This window comes from Xiphophorus couchianus, chromosome 5 (genome assembly GCF_001444195.1).
Source record: "Xiphophorus couchianus chromosome 5, X_couchianus-1.0, whole genome shotgun sequence".
Lineage (NCBI taxonomy): Eukaryota > Metazoa > Chordata > Actinopteri > Cyprinodontiformes > Poeciliidae > Xiphophorus > Xiphophorus couchianus.
Window position 1 is genome coordinate 41,387,206 of NC_040232.1, and position 17,812 is coordinate 41,405,017.

The 17,812-nt window shown below is 42.6% G+C and overlaps 1 protein-coding gene and 1 non-coding gene across 4 annotated transcripts; both read left to right on the plus strand.

Annotated features, from left to right (window-relative positions):
* Positions 1-79: 79 nt before the first annotated feature.
* Positions 80-16,964, plus strand: eif3ba (eukaryotic translation initiation factor 3, subunit Ba). 3 transcript variants are annotated; one of them, XR_003595507.1, is made up of 20 exons: positions 80-304; positions 2,328-2,520; positions 2,607-2,726; positions 2,817-2,874; positions 2,954-3,082; positions 3,169-3,326; positions 6,302-6,433; positions 6,508-6,574; positions 6,663-6,709; positions 6,793-7,003; positions 7,079-7,151; positions 9,373-9,495; positions 9,587-9,665; positions 9,864-10,002; positions 10,094-10,219; positions 10,323-10,400; positions 11,831-11,939; positions 12,012-12,124; positions 16,447-16,519; positions 16,917-16,964. XR_003595507.1 is itself a non-coding variant. In XM_028017493.1 (19 exons), the coding sequence occupies exons 1-18, from the start codon at positions 205-207 to the stop codon at positions 12,110-12,112; spliced, it is 2,043 nt and encodes a 680-aa protein (XP_027873294.1). In that variant the 5' UTR covers positions 80-204; the 3' UTR covers positions 12,113-12,124; positions 16,447-16,896. The 3 variants fall into 3 exon arrangements, 2 of the variants coding, with proteins under 2 accessions (XP_027873294.1, XP_027873295.1); XM_028017493.1 differs by lacking the exon at positions 16,917-16,964 and having other exon boundaries at positions 16,447-16,896; XM_028017494.1 differs by lacking the exons at positions 16,447-16,519; positions 16,917-16,964 and adding an exon at positions 12,295-12,308.
* LOC114145668 (small nucleolar RNA SNORD60) lies at positions 9,706-9,786 on the plus strand. Its single transcript, XR_003595754.1, has one exon. It is a non-coding gene; the product is annotated as a small nucleolar RNA SNORD60 (small nucleolar RNA).
* Positions 16,965-17,812: the final 848 nt, after the last annotated feature.

Here is a 17,812-nt window from a genome sequence, read left to right on the forward strand (position 1 = left end):
TGGCTACCTACCCATCATTTTAATTTACAGATCTGGGTTTTCTTCGCAGCGCTCCCACGCGCCTCCGAGCCGCTTCCGGCGCTCTGTTTCCGCCTCTTCGTCCATTTTCGCACATGGTGCCGTACCGGCCGAGCATCGTTAGCCTCACGTTTTCCAGAAATTCCGTTCCCTTTTTGACAGACATTTGATCTCTTGCCCTGGTAAATGCAAGATACATTGGCTATGGTGGACGACCCTGAGTACGAGGAGGAGGAGCCCTCCTTCAGCGACCCGGAGGACTTCGAGGATGACATCGAGGATGAGGGTGAGCAGCGGCAGGAAATATGCCGGCTTTCTGGCCTGTTGCTAATTGTTAGCTGAGAGATCAACTGTGTTGCTACCTAAATTTTCAGACACCTCGCTATATCACATTTAATTTACTGGAACTTAATAGTTATATTTTTATAATAATGTTCAGTCTTGACTTATTGAACTGAAACGTCATTCTCTTTGAGGACTCACTCCCTTAAACGACCGTTTTAGCCTCACGCAGACCCCACACAGCCCCTCGCTCTGACGTTGTAGTTGTCTTTTTTTATTTAAACCCATTATACGTTATATTTGTACATCTTGATAAATCTTTGATGTAGAAATCAAGGCCAAAAATAAAAACTGTAACTTTCCTTTCATATGATGTAATGAAACATCTGGTGACACTTCAGATTGCAACCCTGGGGTTTGTTCTGCATGTAAAATGTGCCCTGACCTATTTAGTTAAAACTGTGAAGGGTTTATAACCAGCCGTTTACGCAGTACATGAAATATGCTAACTTAATTTTAATCATTCTAAACTCGGTTGTTCTCCATCTATTTACACCTGTGACATCTTTGTGTTTGGCAGTAGGTGTTATTACAGAAAAAAGCCTTCAATATCATCAAGCTGTTGAATCATTAAATCTCTTAAATAGAGCTATAGTAAAAGAGTCTCACTTGGACTTGGGGCAATGGTATTTATGCATTAAGAGTCTGTTTTTAGTTTAAGTGTATTTATAGAATGGATATGTAATAAATTATTGTGACTGAAAATAAAATTGCATAAGAATAATTTTCTTCCATCCATCCATTTTCTTACACCCTTGTCCCTAGTGGGGTCGGGAGGGGTGCTGGTGCCTATCTCCAGCGAACGTTTGGGGTGAGAGGTGGAGTCACCCTGGACAGGTTGCTAGTCCATCGCAGGAATAATTTTCTTATAAGAATTTTTCTATTGGATTTTTGCTAGAGATTCGGTGTTTAAGGATTTTCTGGCAGCGACTATGCTGCAGGTTCCTTCTGATGTAGGGAATTATAAGATTATCATATTGTAAATCAAGGATCAAATAATGTTTTCCCAGCATTTAGCTAAAATGCATTAATTCATTTGTGCATGAAAATACATGCTGTTGGTTGCTGCATTTCTCGACTAAAATCTAGTTTTGGTGTATAAAAAAAAGATTTTTATGCTTGACGTATTGACCGTTGATCAATGTCAAACAATGAAAAAAATATGTCAGTTGATTTGTGAATCCTTAAAATTTCACCTTAGTTATGAACTTATAAAGTAAACTTAGCTTTATGTTGTTTACTTGATTAAATTTCAATCCAGCCTTTCTTACCGTGTTTAAGTCTTTTTATACCCAAGTTTTGAGTATGAAAATGAGCCTGGGCCACCAGAATAAACACTTTGATTAAGATAATTTAAAGAAGTTTTTCATAAAGTAATTAACTAGCTTAAATAAATTATATCTGCCAGCAGGAGGTTGCTCATACTTATTTTGGTTTTATTTGCTGTCATGATTTCTATGTCATAGTCAGAAGGCCCAAACAGAAATCAGAACTGCAATTCAAAGAAATTGGATTATGAGATTTTCTGAATCGTAATATACTGTCAAACTAAAACAAGAATTTAACGTTTCTTTGATTGGTTCTTTAATGAATGCTCAATATCCTTGGTAGTAAAATAGTACTTGATTGTTGAGTACTTGGAAATGGAAGTATGTTGGTATGAAACGGGAATGAGGAAGCTTAAAGTATGGGTTTGACCCAATTAGCTTTTGGGAGTAATATAGTTTTAAAAAACATTGTAGATATGATATTTATTAAAGCTATGCATATTTAAATGGTGGCTGTCAAAAAATACATAAAAATCTTCATGTTTGTTTTGTGGAATAAATGAAAAGTCAGCAGGTTGTGAAGCAGCAGGCTGAAGTAGTGCAGATGTTTTCTGCCTGAACAGATGAGTCAGTCCTACTCCTCTGTCTTTCTTGCTCTCCAATTATTCTTATTCTTATTATGTTGTGTCAACCTGTCAGAACTTCTGGAGGACATTTTACGGGAGAAACCCCAGGAGGCTGACGGGATTGACTCGGTGGTAGTGGTGGACAACGTCCCGCAGGTGGGGCCGGAGCGGTTGGAAAAACTCAAGAATGTGATACACAAGATCTTCTCCAAGTTCGGCAAGATCACAACTGAGTTTTATCCGGAAGCCGACGGCATGACCAAAGGGTATGACCCCATGAGCTCCCTGCTCTGCCTGATTTGTTGCTTTTCGTGCCAGTTGAAGACATGAAACGCTCTCTTGCTCTTTGTAGATACATCTTTCTGGAGTATGCTGCCCCCACTCAGGCTGTGGAGGCGGTGAAGAATGCAGATGGCTACAAACTGGACAAACAGCATACATTCAGAGTTAACCTCTTCACTGACTTTGACAAGTATGTGACATCAGTCAATAGAGTGGCAAGCAGAGATCTATCATTATAACATTAATTAAAAGCCCATTCTTTTTTTACTTTTGGTTTCAGGTACATGAACATCAGTGATGAGTGGGAGGCTCCAGAGAAACAGCCCTTTAAAGATTTTGTGAGTTTTACTCAATTATCTCTCGATCTCAGTTTATTTGGAAATGAATTTGGTTTCTTATCTCTGGTTTCCTGTTCAGGGTAATATGCGTCACTGGATTGAGGACTCAGACTGCCGTGACCAGTACAGTGTCATCTATGAAGCTGGAGAGAGGACAGCCATCTTCTCAAATGATGCTAAAGATCCCATCTTGGCTGAGGAGCGAGCGGTGAGTTACCCGACAGCTTCATGTAAGGTGGAGATTATCAGGATGTGGAACATGCAGAAGCCTTAACTGTTTGTGTTTGGATGCAGCGCTGGACAGAGACATACGTTCGCTGGTCTCCCAAAGGCACCTACCTGGCAACCTTCCACCAGCGAGGCATTGCATTGTGGGGTGGAGAGAAGTTCAAGCAGATCCAGAGGTTCAGCCATCAAGGCGTATCTCTCATTGACTTCTCACCATGCGAGAGGTAATCTATATAGGTTCAGAGTTGAGTCTCTGAAATCTAATTTATCTTTTTACGGTGCCAGCAAGGCCAAAATTAATAGTAAATAATAAAGACTTTGTGCTATTCTGATTTAGTAATGTAATTAGATTAGTTGTGTTACCATCCTCACGCCACTAGAGGCAGTATCAGGCCCGAAAAGATGCGACTAGGGAGCAGATTTAGAAGTTCACCGAAAGCTACAGAATCTGTTAAAAACTGTGAGCTCTGCTGAAGTAAATAAAAGAGAGAAGTTCAAATACATGCTGAGAGTGAAAATCCTTCTTAAAGGTGAAGCTGTATCACAGATTAAAAAAAGAAAACGGGAGACCGCGGATAACATAGGAAATAGCGCCCCCTTCACTTCCAGAGTGCAATGGTCGCATTTCCAAAAAAGGTGTGAGACTGACAGTGGTCCGTCCCGCCCCTTTCTGTTTGCTGCAGCGAGGTGTACTTGGATTAAGTAGAAATAATCGAACCCTGGGTTTGTGTCAGTCACTTTTAAAGGCGTGTCTCTTAACAGTGTTACCCAGAATGTTTGCAACCTGAAGCTTTATTCCCTTAAACCCTTAATCTCCTCTTAGCTGTGATCAGCACATGCATTACATTATTAAAATCATCCAATTATAGTGCAGATATTACCTAAATGATGAGACTTCTATAAATTATTGTGAAATGAATGGCAAGCTAGTCTTATTTCACCATTCTTTAACCCACTCTAAAGCTGTTTGAGGTTGCACCAACGACCAAGTTTAAAGATTGTTTGAAATTCTCATCAATTATTCTCACTAGGGAATCATTACAGCCCAGCTAAGTTAGCAAGGGCTGTAATGTTTCCTCGAATGATTCGAGTACCTCGATTATTAAAATTCCTCGGGGAAAATTAATCTGCCTCAAAGCTTTGTTAAACTATGTTTTATTATGTAGCGCACCATGTTCCGGCCGGGTCATTATTTGTGTTGCTCAGTGCTCTCATTTCCGCCTATGAATTGTTGATGAAAACTAAGTGTTGGCAGCATAACAACCATCGAAATAAACAATCCTGAGTTACTAAATCATAACTGGCCAGCTGATTAATGCTGGTTCTGACTGGTTGTTTCTGACTGAGCTGAGTAATTCTGCAGAATGCCAGGAGGAGACAGAGGAGATTGATTTTTTTTTTCAGAGATTATCTGTCTTGTATATCATAAGTCTTATGTTAGGACAGCGAAAGTTTTAATACATATGTAAAAACTTAGTTTAAGTTACATGCTGCAGTTTTAAGCAGACATTCGGTGTGACTTCACTGCCGGGTGAAGCTTGAGCAGCGCCATGTGTGTGAAATGTTATGTCCCAGTAGCGCGTAGCAACAGGGGGAGCAGAACCAGCATCTTACACCGCCAGCTCGAAGACTTAAATTATTTTTTGGGTTATTTGTTTAGCTTTCTGACCGTCATGCTCTTCCGGGTGAGTGTTAGTAGTTGTGCGCTGCTTTACCTGCTGCCTGGCCGCTCCAGCTGTCCTTTTGTCCTGAGCCTCGATGTAGCCAAACTCTGTCAAGTGCTTGTTTTTTAAATGTCGTATTAGATTCGTTGTGTTGATGCATTTTGACGTGCATGCACCGCCGAGGTAATTTTCCACCTCAACACGCAAACGTCCCCATTCACTCTCAGAGCGTTATAGTTCCACACGACATTGCTTAGGATTTGCTGCCGTACGCTGGCGCAGTTTGAGGGAAAGAAGAGATGAACTGGACAGGCAGGCTGCAAAGTGAGATACAGGTGATCAGTTTGTGTGATCGGCAACAAGAGACGGTGATTGGCGATCACCGATCGTACACTTTTTCACGAAAATCGGTCGATTATGATTGGTGACCGATCGATCGGCACACCTCTAGTCTGGGAGGAATTTTTTGATTGATGATAAGGTCTGTGTTTTTGTTATTTTTGGGGGGATTAATAAATTGACTTAAATTGACTGGCGTGATGCCTGGAGTACAGCAGCCTTTCTCGTCCCAGAGTTGCTGCCTGGTGGCAGCGAGGAGTGCTGCAGGTGTATTATACAGGTGAGCAGATAGACTGAATACTGTGGGCGGCTGTTCTTGTAGTTTATGTTTAACGTAAGTGTAACTTTACGGACAAACCGCAAAATAAGGTTCATTTCATTTCATCGCACAAATGGGTGGCGGAGCGCATCATGGCGGTACGTAGCTGGTAGATGAGTTTCTGTGTGTGACAAACGAAGAAGTCAAATCCCGTCACTAACATGGACACAAAAGCTACAGATGGCTGGACAAGTTGAAAGTACATATGTTAAATTGACTGAAAATGAATACATAAACTATAGACCTTTTGTGTCTGTGAGCCTGCCTCTTTATTATTAAATTGAATATAATTTCAGATTTTTGTATAAGTTTCCTTCAGGTTAACTTAGAAAGAGGGCTTCTATTTTTACAGGTTAATTTTCTAAACTACATAAAAGTAATTGTTTGGGAAGCTCAAGTATGAGAATTGGACTCATGTTGATATCCAATAGTAACACTGCTGTTAGATTTACCAATATTTTATTTTCAAATTTTTCTTATCCGATTACGCGATTAATCGTTAGAATACTCGATTACTAAAATATTCATTTACAACAGCCCTAAAGTTAACAGATTAATAACTTATCAGAAAAATAATATTTGTAGTGCACAGTCCATTTGGCAGAAATATTCTTGGATTGCAAAATCGAGGAGGATCAACATGCACAGCATCAGCAGATATCCCTTCTATGAACAGCATGTTGAGGCATGGGAGATTAAGCAAGGGATTCTAGGTACTGTTGGTTTTTAATAGCATTGTGGAACCACACCTTTAAAGACTCATTTCAGTAAATCTTTGGAGTCCTGTGTGTTTGGGCCGAGCAGGTATGTGAGATTCTTCACTGTAAACATGATTGGTGGTCTTAACCTTTACTTTGTGTGTATTGCTGCCTGTCAGGTACGTAGTGACCTTCAGTCCGTTGTTGGACACTAAGGAGGATCCACAGGCCATCATCATCTGGGACATCTTGACAGGACAGAAGAAGAGAGGCTTCCACTGCGAGAGCTCAGCTCACTGGCCCATATTCAAGTCAGTACAGCACTTATCAGGCTGCCATCATTTCAGCAGGAACAGTTGGGCTAACTGTAGATTTCTGCTTTCAGATGGAGCCATGATGGGAAGTTCTTTGCAAGGATGACTACAGACACACTGAGCATCTATGAAACTCCAGTAGGAAATCTCAAAATAAGGGGTTTTATTTTTAAAATATTTTTAGATGTGATCCTAAAGTATTTATTTATTTATTTTATTGTTTTAGTCAATGGGCTTGTTGGACAAGAAAAGTCTCAAGATCAATGGGATCAAGTAAGCTTTCTCTCTTTTTCAACTATTTGGTGCTGTTGCAGATTTTTGACACGTATTGAGAGTGTGTGTGTGTGTTTCTGCAGGGACTTTTCTTGGTCTCCTGGTGACAACATCATTGCATTCTGGGTACCGGAAGACAAGGACATCCCTGCAAGAGTGACTCTGATGCAGTTGCCTTCCCGCCAGGAGATCCGTGTCCGCAATCTGTTCAACGTCGTGGACTGCAAGCTGCACTGGCAGAGGAATGGCGATTACTTGTGCGTGAAAGTGGACAGGACTCCCAAAGGAACACAGGTACCTAAAAAGAAGGCACCTCCTGTTTGGATTAAAAATAAGCTGAAAAAATCTAAATCTGTCTTCACGTTACAGGGCGTTGTTACCAACTTTGAAATTTTCAGAATGAGGGAGAAACAAGTTCCTGTTGATGTGGTGGAGATGAAAGGTAGGAACAAACGCACAAACTCCAGGGGTTGGAAAAACTTCTTTCCAAAAAATCAATTAACACGGTTTCCTAGTCAGTAAAAGTTTATCCTGGTAAAAACCTCTTATTGTATTCTTTGCTTCGTCCAGACGGATATGGGCTCTCTGCTGTTGACAAATGATTTCATCCTGGAGGCATGGCCTCTGTTGAGGTTCTAAATTTTTCTAGTGTTTGCCCGTGATGTATGTAATTTGCCAGTTCAACACTAAGAAGCTTACCGGACATTGCCTGCACTGTAAACAACCGTTCTCCACAGTGGAGAGAGAAAAGCCGATCCAAACTAGGCGTCTGTTCATTTTAATTCAATATTTAGAAGCATGGTCTACACGGACTGAACGGCTTCCTTCACTTCCTCTACTAACCCTTTGCTAGAACTGCAAGCAGACAACAATTCTAAAACATCATTCTCAATTTCTCATTTTATTCACTGATTGGTCTGATATAAATTCTATTGGAGACAATCTAAGTGAAGGGAAGAAAGCTAAACTGTGCTGTAAGTGAGATTTTCTTTTTGCGGAATTGCACATGAAGGGTTAGGGTTAGGGCAGGCTAATAAAAGTTCTTAAATGTTTTTCTCTTTTGGATAAGTTGAAAATCAAAAAAGCCTTTTCAAAGTATTTGAATTTCTAAATGCTTTTCCTTTTTCAATTATTTCTCCATTCATTTTTCTGTTTGTACTCTCCATCCATTGGTCTGTCCACGTGTCGGGGTCAGCAGCTCACATGTGCAGATTGTCAGGGTTGACTGAAGGGACAGTGGCTGATTCCAGACCTGTGTGGAAATTGATTAGGTCTCCTTGAAATGTATCAGCCGATCACCCAAAATTAGGGAAATCAAGGACGATTTACTGATGCACCTTGACAAGTTTCCACCTGTAGATATTTAAAACTATTATCATAAATTCTGGACTATAAGCTGCTACTTTTTTCCCACACTTTGAACATTGCGGCTAAGGTGCAGCTAATGCGTGTTTTTTCTTGCTGGCAAAACAGTAGTCAATCAAACTGATGAGTCGTTCGATTGAAATTGTGTGACAACTCAAGAGCACTTTTCAATGATCGGTATTGTAAATCCAGTAGTGCCTGCAGCTGTATGGCTATAAGCCTTGAAATTTTCTTTTAATTAAAGACAAAGTTCCTTTATTTTTTTTATTATCTAACCGCCTTTACTATTAACAACATTGCAGATAAAAACTGTATTTTGTGTCAAAACATCTTGTACGTAGCCTGCATCTGTGTGAGTCTGTGGGTGTGGGCACATGTACGTTCTAATCCTAAATGTTATTGGTCAGTTTACGTATGTTTATTTGGCAGCTTGGCACTCTTTCTGTTAGCTAAATACTTTACAGAAGTCATATTTAGCTACAGTGAAGCTAGCTATAAACAATAAGCTGAGTTTTAACCCTCCCGTAGTTTTAAGAGTAGTTGAGTGAATGCCCCTTTGAAGTGGCAGGGTTGCAGCTTTTTATGTATGCTTTTTACATTGGCAGCTCTGTCTTTCTGAACAAATTTGATTTAGCTGGAGTGAGAGTCAGAATGGCACTGTGGCTTGTAAAAGTGCAGGCCCTGGTCTGTCTATTCCTTTATATTCCTTTATCCTGCTTGTCTTTTACCCCTCGCAGTTTGAGGGGTTTGTTCAGATAAGGTTTTAAAGCGTGATAGCTGCAGACGTATTTCATGTCAGTCTACAGTGTAGTCATGAAGCCTAGGCGCAAATTCAAACTGGAAGACTCTTTTATCCCCACCGGGACCCGTTAATTGAAGCAACCTGCCCACAATCGTCGACCTATCAACGCCGGACCAAGCCACGTCACGTCCAATCATCGACCAAGTCCCAGCTGATAAGGACCTTCATTCATGGTGTCCTTCGCTCTCCAGCCGAGCTCAACCCACCACCACCCCTTCTCCTCCATTCGCCCGGTCCTGAGGCCCGCACCCTTCTTCAACCTCCACCACCAGTACCGGGCCCTGGGGGGATGACGTTCCTAACAGCATCGGGATGCTCATCTGAAGCCTATCGCTAACGCTGCGATAACCGTCATCCCCAGCCGGGGCCCGAGCGCCAAAGACTTTAAATCCTGTTTGTCAATAAACTCTTCTAATTGTCGTCTTATCTCCGTCTGAGTCTCTCCAGATTGAATTTATATTTATACTTTGATGTGTGAATCTTCTGTTGTTTGCAGAAAGCATCATTGCATTTGCTTGGGAACCAAATGGCAGCAAATTTGCCGTTCTCCATGGAGAGTCCCCGAGAATCAACGCCTCCTTCTATCATGTCAAAAACAATGGCAAGATCGAGCTCATAAGTGAGTAAATACAACAGATGCGCAGAAGAATGCTGTCTATTCTTATCTAATGTGTAAAGCTCTTTGTGTTTTTGTTCTGTTTTGTCTGCAGAGATGTTCGACAAGCAGCAGGCAAACAGTATTTTCTGGAGTCCACAGGGACAATTCATGGTGCTGGCTGGACTTAGGAGGTCAGAGGTCAAAATGTTTTTGTGTGAAACAAACTCAAGCAGCCGCTGATGAAAAAGCAAACATTTTTCTGACACCTCATATGAGAGCTAAGCTCCTGATTCTAAATCTGTTCTGAGGCTTGCACCCCTGCTCCTCCTCAATGCTGCTGAATGCCTCCAGATGTTCTCACCTTCCTGTCGGTGTGTGTGTGTGTTCAGTATGAACGGGGCTCTGGCCTTTGTGGATACCTCCGACTGCACCATGATGAACATCGCAGAGCACTACATGGCCTCCGATGTGGAGTGGGACCCCACCGGTCGATACGTCGTCACCTCCGTCTCATGGTGGAGCCACAAGGTTGGCAACGCCTCCTGCTGGCAGACCAGGGGACACGTCCTCAGGTCTAGTCCTGTTTTCCGCTAACGTCCCCTTCACTCTCTGGGCTCAGGTGGACAACGCGTACTGGTTGTGGACCTTCCAAGGACGTCTGCTTCAGAAGAACAACAAGGATCGCTTCTGTCAGCTGCTGTGGAGGCCCAGACCTCCCAGTTTGCTCAGTTCAGATCAGATCAAGGTTTGCTTCCTCCTCAATTGTAGATCTTCTTCATGCAGACAACACACACCTGCTAAACCTTAGTCGAGCCTTCTGTTGATTACAAATGTCAAATTTCTTACAGATGATAAAAAAAGATCTGAAGAAATATTCAAAGATCTTTGAGCAGAAGGATCGTCTGAGCCAGTCCAAGGCCTCAAAGGTTGGATTTTTTTTCATTACTGTTTCTGATGTTTATGCTTATTGCAGGGTTTGTAGTATTAATTTCCTACTTTTTAGAAAAGCATCAAATTTGATCCAAGTATTTCCAGATTTGGATATGAGTGGAGAAGCAGTAGTAGTTGCTGTTTAAAAACCCTAAGGAAACCTAACAGATTACATCAAGTCACTGATTTGCAGCATTCACTCCTCCTGGATCAGCAGGGGGCGACAGTGGAGAGGAAAAACTCCTTTAACAGGAAGGAAGCTCCAGCAGATCCAGAAGTGGGCTCAGTACCAGCGGCCAGCTGCCACCACCAACTAAAGAGTTGATGATAGTACTAGCTCCTTCAGTTGCTTCTTCTAGGAAAGACATGGCTAAACAGAGTAGCTTTGAGCCATCCGACTCTCTCTGTGCATCTGATTATGTATGCATTAATCTAGTCTTCCATGAATCTGTCTTTCTCTCGGATCGTTTTTGCAGGTTCTATTTTTAAAACGGCAGTATGTAAAATGGACTTTTCTGACCTTTCCATAATGTTATAATGTTATTCCCTTATCAAAAACCTTCCATAGAGTGTTTTCTTCATTTTTTCATGCATGTTTGAGAAATCCTTTCATCTCCATGGTAATCTTTCAGCTGTGCAAAATACCTGGGTGGACCTAGCCCACCTTCAGCTCCTTCTTGGAGCTGCCGTGTCCAAAAAGGACACTTATTGTTAGTGTTAAAAGAAATTTTACTTCCTGTTTTAAGTCAAATTTTATATATACAGTACAACCAAAAGTTTAGACAAACCTTCTAATTCAATGAGTTTCCTTTATTTTCATGACATTTGACATTGTAGATTCACACTGAAGGCATCAAAACTATGAATAACACATGTGGAAATATGCACTAAACAAAAAAGTGTAAATAGCCCTTATATTCTAGTTTCTTCAAAGTAGCAACCTTTTGCTGTGATTACTGCTTTGCACACACTCTGCATTTTCTTGATGAGCTTCAAGAGGTCGTCACCTGAAATGGTTTTCACTTCATAGGTCAACCTGCCCTGTCAGGTTAATAAGTGGGATTTCTTGCCTTATAAATAGTCATGAAAATAAAGAAAACCCATTGAATTAGAAGGTGTGTCCAAACTTTTGGTCTGTACTGTATAATATAATATAATTTTTTAACAATTGAAGGTAAGCAGTTACAAAATAGCACTATATGCCTGGAAAACAAATAATACTGCCCCTTTAAAAGAGTGAGTTTTACAATTAAAAATGTCCTTATTTGAGTAGTGCAAACCATGCTGATGCATGCAACAATCCTAAAGAAATCAGGCAGGTTGGTAATGCCTGGGATGGTCGATTGTGAAAGTCAAAAAAAAGTTTAAAAGTTCTCATAAAGCTGCGTGTGTGTGTGTGTGTGTGTTTACACGCATGTGAGAGCAGGAGCTGGTGGACAAGCGCAGGGCCATGATGGAGGAGTACCGTCACTACCGGGAGGCAGCTCAGCAGCTCTATCATGAACAGAAGAGCCTCCGCCTCGAGCTCAGAGGGGGTCAGAAATCACTGGTATTTTACTGAACCCACACTCAGATTTTCAGTGTTTAAAATGTTGCCATGTCTTCAGGTGTGGACACCGATGAGCTGGACAGCAATGTGGACGACTGGGAGGAGGAGACTATTGAGTTTTTTATCAACGAAGAAATCATTCCTTTCGGAGATCTGTAGTCCGCTACACAGGTTGGTCCTGTTCATTCAGCCCAATATTATGAACAGTATTGATAATCCTGGAACCAATATTCCAGGATTATTTTTCTGGAATATTGATTTAGGATATGAATACTATATAATCCTAACGATGCATTTTTCTGGTTGAAAAGTTTCATCACAGGTTTCTTCTTATATCTTAGGTTGGGAAAGAATGGAAAATAAAAATGAGTAAAAATCAATACAACATAATGTTGCTGGATCAGGCACAGATGACATCTGGAGTTGTCTTTGCGAATAAAAAAGGTTTTATTTACCTTCACACAAAAACTCAGTGTGTCACACTCGGTGCCTAACGCTCCTCAGCAGAACGAAACAGCACTGCCTCGCAAAAAGACCCATTCCAGGAAAACACCTGAACAGTCGCATTCAATGACATGTAGGAAATATCAGTACCAAGGGTCAAGGCAGGAGACGTACTTAAAACCGAGTTCTGAAGGAATGGACAAACTACAATGAAGAATAAATGAACTTATAATAAACAAAACAAATTGAGTTGGGTATCTGAACTACAGTATAATACACATAAACAGTAAAATAAATAAACTAATACATTTGGTGTCTCAGAATAATTTTTAAATTGATGTGGAATACTGCGATGTAATGTCTAAAAGTGGATACAAATATCTTAAATGATTTAAATGGTAATCTGTAATGTATGAAATGATATAGAAAACCCAGATTGTAAAGTAATATATCAATATGCAAAATATAAAATGTCAAAATAGACCATCTCCTCCATGGGCTGCCACCTTATCGTGGTGGAGGGGTTTGAGTGCCCCAATGATCCTAGGAGCTATGCTGTCTGGGACTTCATGCCCCTGGTAGGGTCACCCAAGGCAGACAGGTCCTAGGTGAGGGACCAGACAAAGTGCAGCCCGAAGACCCCAATGATGAAGGAAAACCTTGGACTTGGTGTTCCCTCGCCCGGACGCGGGTCACCGGGGCCCCACTCTGGAGCCAGGCCTGGAGGGGGGGCACGATGGCGAGCGTCTGGTGGCCGGGCTTTTACCCATGGAGCCCGGCCGGGCTCAGCCCGAAGAGGAAACATGGGCCCCCCTCCCATGGGCCCACCACCCGTGGGAGGGGCCAAAGGGGTCGGGTGCACTGTGTGATGGGTGGCGGCCAAGGGAGGGGACCCTGGCGGTCCGATCCTCGGTTGCAGAAACTGGCTCTTGGGACGTGGAATGTCACCTCTCTGGTGGGGAAGGAGCCGGAGCTAGTGTGTGAGGTCAAGAGGTTCCGGCTAGAAATAGTCGGTCTCACCTCGACGCATGGCTCTGGTTCTGGAACCAGTCTCCTTGAGAGGGGCTGGACATACTTCCACTCTGGAGTTGCCCAGGGAGAGAGACGTCGGGCAGGAGTGGGCATACTTGTTGCTCCCCATCTCGGCGCCTGTACGTTGGGGTTTACCCCGGTGAACGAGAGGGTAGCATCCCTCCGCCTACGGGTGGGGGGACGGGTTCTGACTGTCGTTTGTGCTTACGGGCCGAACGACAGTTCAGATTACCCACCCTTTTTGGAGTCCTTAGAGGGGGTACTGGAGAGTGCTCCTCCTGGGGACTCCCTTGTTCTGCTGGGGGACTTCAACGCTCACGTGGGCAACGACAGTGAGACCTGGAGGGGCGTGGTTGGGAGGAACGGCCCACCCGACCTGAACTCGAGCGGTGTTCTGTTGCTGGACTTCTGTGCTCGCCATGGATTGTCCATAACGAACACCATGTTCAAGCATAAGGGTGTCCATATGTGCACTTGGCACCAGGACACCCTAGGCCGCAGTTCGATGATCGACTTGTGCTGCTGACCTCTACTCGGGACATTGTGGGCCAGTGGGCAGAATACTTCGAAGACCTCCTCAATCCCACCAACATGCCTTCCATTGAGGAAGCTGAGCCTGGAGACTCTGTGTTGGGCTCTCCAATCTCTGGGGATGAGGTCGCCGAGGTGGTTAAAAAGCTCCTCAGTGGCAGGCCCCGGGGGAGGATGAGATCCGCCCGGAGTTCCTTAAGGCTCTGGATGTTGTAGGGTTGTGTTGGCTGACACGACTCTGCAATATCGCATGGACATCGGGGGCAGTTCCCCTGGATTGGCAGACTGGGGTGGTGGTCCCCCTGTTCAAAAAGGGGGATCGGAGGGTGTGCTCCAATTATAGAGAGGTCACACTCTTAAGCCTCCCTGGCAAGGTCTATTCAGGTGTCCTGGAGAGGAGGGTCCGTCGGATAGTTGAACCTCAGATTCAGGAAGAGCAGTGTGGTTTTCGTCCTGGTCGTGGAACACTGGACCAGCTCTACACCCTCAGCAGGGTCCTGGAGGGTGCATGGGAGTTCGCCCAACCAGTCTACATGTGTTTTGTGGACTTGGAGAAGGCGTTCGACCGTGTCCCTCGGGGAGCCCTGTGGGGGGTTCTCCGGGAGTATGGGGTACCGGGCCCTTTGATACGGGCTGTCAGGTCCCTGTATGACCGGTGTCAGAGTCTGGTCCGCATTGCCGGCAGTAAGTCGGGCTCGTTTCCGGTGAGAGTTGGACTCCGCCAGGGCTGCCCTTTGTCACCGATTCTGTTCATCACTTTCATGGACAGAATTTCTAGGCGCAGCCAAGGTGTTGAGGGGATCCGATTTGGTGGCCTTAGGATCTCATCTCTGCTTTTCGCAGACGATGTGGTCCTTTTGGCTTCATCAGATCGTAATCTGCAGCTCTCGCTGGATCGGTTCGCAGCCGAGTGTGAAGCGGCCGGGATGGGGATTAGTGCCTCCAAATCCGAGGCCATGGTCTTGAGCCGGAAAAGGGTAGAGTGCCTTCTCCGGGTCAGGGGGGGTGTCCTGCCCCAAGTGGAGGAGTTTAAGTATCTCGGGATCTTGTTCACGAATGGGGGAAGAAGGGAGCGGGAGATCGACAGGCGGATTGGCGCAGCGTCTGCTGTCAAGCGGGCGCTGTACCGGTCCGTCGTGGTGAAGAGAGAGCTGAGCCAAAAAGCGAAGCTCTCGATTTACCGGTCGATCTACGTTCCCACCCTCATCTATGGTCATGAGCTTTGGGTCATGACCGAAAGAACGAGATCGCGGATACAAGCGGCCGAAATGGGTTTTCTCCGTAGGGTGGCTGGGCTCTCCCTTAGAGATAGGGTGAGAAGCTCAGTCATCCGGGAGGGACTCAGAGTAGAGCCGCTGCTCCTTCACATCGAGAGGAGCCAGTTGAGGTGGCTCGGGCATCTGGTCAGGATGCCTCCTGGACGCCTCCCTGGTGAGGTGTTCCGGGCACGTCCCACCGGGAGGAGGCCCCGGGGAAGACCCAGGACACGCTGGAGGGACTATGTCTCTCGGCTGGCCTGGGAACGCCTCGGGATTCCCCCGGAGGAGCTGGAAGAAGTGGCTGGGGAGAGGGAAGTCTGGGCCTCCCTTCTGAAGCTGCTACCCCCGCGACCCGACCTCGGATAAGCGGAAGAAGATGGATGGATGGAAAATAGACCATATACAGTGCTATGGAAACTAAAAAATATTTAAAAATTGTCAATTTATGTAGAATATTATATAAAATAAAAAGGAAACAAATCAAAGATAATTGAATAAAAATATTATCTATGAAGGTAACAATAATACAACTAGTAAAGAAAAATAGTAGACAAAGATAATAAAATTGGATATAAAAAATCTGCATATTGAATTATATATACTATATAACTAGAATGTTAAGGAAGTTAAAATAATGAAAAACATTACATTTTTTCACTACCTTTTTTTCATTTCTAAAAGAAAAACAACTCTAAAAATGCTTTCAAAAACATATTTCTATTTAAATTATATTTATCATTTCAAATATTCTGATCTGGTTTAGAACTCGGATAAATAAATGCTCAGTTTCTCTTCAGAAAACTAAAAGGAGCAGTTCTGTGAGGAACTTGGAAAAATCTGTGGTGCTGAAACATTTTAACAGAATTTGTGCAAGCTTATAAAATTGTTGTTTTTAACATTTGTTTTATCTATTTATTATTTATTATTATCTATTCTATCAAAATGTAGAATAATTGAAGCCTAATCTGAAAATTGGTACAGATGTTGACCTGGAGCTGATCTACAGTAGATCTGTACAGTTTAACTTAAATGTTTTGCACTGAAATGTCTAAAATATTTTAGTTGTCACTGAGTTTATTGGTACCAACAAAAAATGAGAATGTAGGAAAGAAACGCAAATATTCAAGGTAATTCCATTATTTTATTTTTCTATAGGCTTAAAAAGTTCTAACCTGAGCGTTGTAGAAGCGCAGTAGATAAGCAGTCTTGGTATGTTGTGTTTTGCAGTTGATCTGTTTGTGTGGAAGGAGTGGAGAGCAGCAGTGCATCTGACTGGAGAAGGACGACGGCCTCACTGTGAATCTCAGGTTCATCTTGAGCCTTGATTTTCAACATCATAGCAACACGCCTTGTGGATCAGCAGCCACTTGAGGGAAAAGAGAAAATATTTAAGCTGCATCTTTTTGTCCCTCAGAATCTCTTTACCCCATTCTCTTTTCTGTGGAACTTGATATTTAGTAATAATGCCTATTTTTTCTGGACTCACCAACTTTGAACCTCAGCTTATTGGACCTTGTTCCTGCTGGAGTTTCGTCAGAACTGGCCTCATCGTGCTAGTGTGTTACTTGGAGACCACACAGAGTGCCATACCAATGCAGAGTGAAGGTGTTGAGACTAAACACGTAGCCTTGTCAATTAATGTGCTGATGTGGCGTTATAGTGGCCTGTTTCCTCCTCCTTTCAGATTAGGCTTTCACATAGGGAGGGGGGTGCGCAGCGGGAATAACAATAAACATTCAAACGACTCGGCTCCGTCTCTGGTTCTTTATTATTCATGCAATTCTCTGCTTTCATTTTACTCTTTCCAATTAAAAGGCTCTTCTTCAAAAAACAGAAGTGGAACTTTAAATGAAACCATAAATCAAATATATAGAAAATTATTCCATATTTAACCTTTTCCACATTTAGTTTTTATTAATTCTAATTTTGAAAAACTGGAATTTCTGAAATATGCACTCTGCATTTATAAAGAATATTTGTAGTTATGTTCACTTTGCTACAATAAAAATTAAGAAGTCTCAAAAAAAAAAGTAAGCTACTCTCATACTGTCTAATCTCAACTTTTAAAAAAGTGATTTAATTGCACTTTAATACCAAGTGTCAAAATCCACTAAGCAAAAGTTAACTTGCTTAGAGGTCATTGTCTTGTTATATGTTCAAGTTCTGCTTCAGTTTTATGAATTTTAGAGGTTTTTTATTTCCCTCAAATACCCAGTAGATTCATGTGCACCTAAGCTACATATCAGATGTTCAAATAGGAAAACCTCTTAAAATACGGAGTTATCATATTGTAACCATGTGCAGCTAATGTCAGGCAGTGTAAATAAATGAAAGTCTTCAACTCCTCACTGGAGCTTGGAAGGAGGGCTAACAGAAACAGAGAAATTATAAGATTGGGCTGTTAATGAACTGAAAAACTAAAAACATGAAGTACTTGATGTTTGGATGCAGTGTGTGAGATGGGAATTGCAATTTTCCCTAAGGAATTAAAGTATCTATATGGTGTCCCAATTTAGTCTCCATCAGAAATTGCTTTTTTTGATTTGTATTGTGTAGAAAATCTTTTTTTTCTTTAATTCTTGCTTGTTTCTAT